This window comes from Vicia villosa, linkage group LG4 (genome assembly GCF_029867415.1).
Source record: "Vicia villosa cultivar HV-30 ecotype Madison, WI linkage group LG4, Vvil1.0, whole genome shotgun sequence".
Lineage (NCBI taxonomy): Eukaryota > Viridiplantae > Streptophyta > Magnoliopsida > Fabales > Fabaceae > Vicia > Vicia villosa.
Window position 1 is genome coordinate 65,193,236 of NC_081183.1, and position 3,823 is coordinate 65,197,058.

Sequence of the window (3,823 nt, forward strand, 5' to 3'; positions counted from 1 at the left end):
CAAACAATTCATGAGTTTTCATCATATAAATTAGTCAAGTGCATTTAAGATTAGCCTAATGCTTAAGAGGAAATTAAAAACAAAGTAATTCCAAGGATCAAATAATACACTCTTACTAGTTTGCTCAAGACTCTACTAATCTATGAGCATAATAATTAGCTTTTGCGTACTAAACTCAGGTGGTCTTCTCTTGGATTAGCCTGATGCAGACTTGGGGCCAGCCACATTGGCAATTGCCTTTACAATTCAGCATACAAGTTGGAAAATGCAGCAAAGAATCAAACAATGTTTAATCATCTGCATCTTGTTTCTTGAAATAAGAGTATTTTCTGTGCTGACTTTAATCTATATAGCTTTTAAGAAGATATCTCATATTCAGTTACTTCTATAATTCTCTAATGATTGCTCGTCATACAAAAATTCAAAGATTTTTCATCTCTCAACATGAATGAATAGTATTAATAAGAGGTCGACTTCTACTACACAATAAAGAAAATAACATCTCATTATTATAAATAAACTCCTTTAAAATTGGATACAGTGATAAAATAAGGTTTTTTTTTTTTATAATCAAAAGATATTAAAGGGAGTACAAGGGATTTTTGTTCTATATAAACTACAGATATAATTTGTAATAAAAACAAAAACTGCGGATAGTAAGGAATAAGTGGAAGCTTAATGTACATTGTTATTCTTTTACAATTTGATCAGTGACAACTAATGAGCATGCACTTCATTCGTCCCTATAGTTATTAAAATGTCTGTTTTTGGTTCCACACATCACTCCTTGAACATAAAGATGATTTATAACATTACATTTCATGTAATCAGACAGACAAAAGAGAATGACATAAAGATAGAAAAACTTGCAGAGGGAAAATGATATTTAAGAAGAAAAAATTTACTTTCTGGAGCGTCCTTGAAAAAGAGAAGCCATGAGAACTAATCCAATAAGAAAAAATTTACTTTCTGGAGCATCCTTGAAAAAGAGAAGCCATGAGTACTAATCCAATGAGAAGTCGTCTAGCCAAATGAGCACTTCATTCCTCTTCAATGTCAAAAACCACAAATATCAGTTTTGCGGTAACATCATTGCTGATCGTGTTCATATTCAGTTGCATTAGAATAAAATACTTTATAACACAGGTAATGAGGGAAAAATTTTAAGTCAGTGGGAAATTAAATTAATATTTGAGGATTGAAATTCATAGGTAGCTTTAAACTAAAGAAATAGAGGGAACCAATTGAGAACAATCAAAAAAGTATTTTTTTAGCATACCATTATAAAGTTCCATGTTCGACCTGGATCATTGTACCGGGCAAGCAAACAACCAGCCTTAGGTTTTAGACCGTCTTTAATGATATTTGAACGCAAGATTTTCTCCTTTTCGAGAACAACATCTTCTGTGGGTTTTCCACTAAACTTTATCACTGCAGCAATGCCTCCTTCTACCTTTCTCACACTAACTGTTTCTTGATTAGGATTTGGTAAACTGGTCAAAAGATTAAACTCTAACTCTGTAAGCATGATCAATCTTAATTCAACTAAATATATTGCTCCTATCAAATAACTGCATTTCTTTATTAAGAACAACGGACATGTATGTATCTCTTGGAACAAAAGTCTTTGGAATTCAGATAAATACCTCTTTGTTTCTTTGTCTGATGGAAGAACTATTTGGATTGAAACTTTGGACAAATCAGGATCAATGGCTTGAGTGAAGACAGGAGTAGTCATTGGTATCTTTTCTGCTGTTGAATTCTTTCCAAATATATATCTGCGTAGGAATGTTTTTAACATGTACGGATTATCTGAAATGAAATAGAGACCCAAAGACTAAGGGTGTGTTTGGATTGGGTGAGACAGAATTGATTCTAGCAGAATTGAGTTTAACATAATTGATTTATGTTTGGATACATTTATGTAAAAGTGAGTTGAACAATAAATTACAGTGTATAAATCATCCAGAATCAATTCTGGAGGCAGAAGCTACAAATTCTAGCTTCAAGTAGAATCAATTCTGGAGACAGAATCAATTCTACTTTTGCCTAACCAAACATTCTTAAAATCATCCAGAATTAGTTCTACACCTCTAGAATTGCTTTTGGCCTTTCCAAAACCCAAATCAAATATGCACTAAATAATTGATAGCTTTATTTGATGTATAAAATCTTACCCAGCAACATCATTAAAGCCAGTATTCCCAGATAGCTTGTCTCCGTTGGTTTCTACTACTACGAACGGATCATACTGTCTAACCTGTTATGCCATTCAAAAATATATGAATTAATTGGATTATAATCCTCCTGTATTAACGTTGGATGGCGTTTGTGGTGCAGTTTTCATAAAAGGTTGTGAAGTTTAGGTTTTGATGAGTATTAATTAGAGCAAAATTTGATTACTTAAAGAGATTAGTATGTGAGATATGAATGATAATATATGAATGAGAAGGGTGACCTCATAATTTCGTGTCCTTTTCAATATTTGATATTTGGGTGATTCCAATTCTGGTGTCTTGTAAATCCTCAACTGCAAAATATAAGATCTTGATAGTAGTAAACTAGAGTGGATTTAAACAATGTCGAAGGGTGAAATAAAATGGTACCTGTCTGAAAACATCCCACAAACCTTCAAGTGAAAAATAATCGTTTTTATTTAGTGAATCCCAAAAGTCCTGTGAAATTGATGAATAAGAAGTAAAATTAGCAAGATGAGATGAAACCATGGATGGGGAATAGTTGGAAGAGCTTACCAGATGGCTACAAAACTTGCCATTTTGTGGGTTAACACCCATGAGAGATGTTCCTGTAAAGACCAATTCGGGTTTCCATGGAAGTAGCGTGAATTTCATAACCATTGTCCATCTTGTTGTTATCTCATAAGCTCCTGTCTATAAGCAGCCCCACTTATTTAATCAATCCAATTGAACAAACAAAACATATTTGAATTAAATGCTTACCACTTATTTAATCACTCCAATTGAACAAACAAAACATATTGTATAAAGAAGAAAGAAAGAAACAAACCGGTTTAACCCAATGCAGCTGAAATTGAGGTGTAAAGAGTGTCTTAAGAAGGGCAATATTGAAAAGGTAACCACTCAAATTATCATGCTTAGTGATTGGGTCTCGAAACAACACACGTTCGTCATAAGCACTTTTATCGATACCCTTATCATCAAAGAGGTGAGGAAGATCGTCGTACAGAAAAGCCGCCAGTTGCTCCAAATTTATATTTGATTTTGGTGGACTCTGCTCTACTTTAACTGCCCACTTTGTGTGCTTCTTGGTTTTGCCTCTAAGACAAGGATACTGGTGGATGTTCACGGCGAAACTTGGTCGTCGGAAAATGGCGCAAGCAGTAGAAGAATGAAATTGCTGGGAGAGATTGGAAGTGGCCATGGACACGACACGGAAGATACTCAATCCTGCCCACTTAACATTCCCAAACTATCTCGTACTAATCTTTTTATCTTTTTATTTAATAAAAACTATATACAAGTTCAAGGTTATAAAAGTTTTAAAACTGAACTTTATAAATAAAATATTTGGATTAATCATAGTTTTAGAAAATATCTCAATCCACCTAATAATACTCTTAGATATTTGGCGAAATTTTATTTTTCTCCTATCTTTAGAGATATATTTTTGGAATCACTTTTTTATTTAACGTTGAATTGTTCCGTAAGTGCATCTACGAATCGTTTAAACAACGTCAAATAAAAGTTCTGCAAATGCACCTACGGAACAAATCAATGTTAAATAAAAAAAATTGATTTCGGAGATACATATCCGAAAACAGGGATATTTTTGAAAATGCACG

General features: G+C 33.1%; 1 protein-coding gene across 3 annotated transcripts; it reads right to left on the reverse strand.

Moving 5' to 3' along the window:
- Positions 1-652: 652 nt before the first annotated feature.
- Positions 653-3,479, reverse strand: LOC131599222 (uncharacterized). Of its 3 annotated transcripts, XM_058871661.1 has the most exons (9): positions 3,028-3,478; positions 2,754-2,891; positions 2,607-2,675; positions 2,459-2,530; positions 2,178-2,260; positions 1,647-1,778; positions 1,280-1,493; positions 978-1,048; positions 653-916 (listed from the first exon to the last, which is right to left on the reverse strand). In XM_058871661.1, the coding sequence occupies exons 1-8, from the start codon at positions 3,400-3,402 to the stop codon at positions 1,004-1,006; spliced, it is 1,128 nt and encodes a 375-aa protein (XP_058727644.1). In that variant the 5' UTR covers positions 3,403-3,478; the 3' UTR covers positions 653-916; positions 978-1,003. The 3 variants fall into 3 exon arrangements, with proteins under 3 accessions (XP_058727644.1, XP_058727642.1, XP_058727645.1); XM_058871659.1 differs by having other exon boundaries at positions 653-1,048; XM_058871662.1 differs by lacking the exon at positions 2,459-2,530 and having other exon boundaries at positions 653-1,048; positions 3,028-3,479.
- Between the last annotated feature and the right edge of the window lie 344 nt (positions 3,480-3,823).

What these genes read in the sequence shown, in the direction of transcription:
- LOC131599222 (XM_058871661.1), bottom strand. Translation starts at nt 3,402, where the DNA reads ATGGCCACTTCCAATCTCTCCCAGCAATTTCATTCTTCTACTGCTTGC. An exon ending in AAAGGACACGAAATTATGAG is followed by an intron (nt 2,261 to 2,458) that starts GTCACCCTTCTC and finishes ATGGCATAACAG; the next exon opens with GTTAGACAGTATGATCCGTT. An exon ending in TCAGACAAAGAAACAAAGAG is followed by an intron (nt 1,494 to 1,646) that starts GTATTTATCTGA and finishes TCTTTTGACCAG; the next exon opens with TTTACCAAATCCTAATCAAG.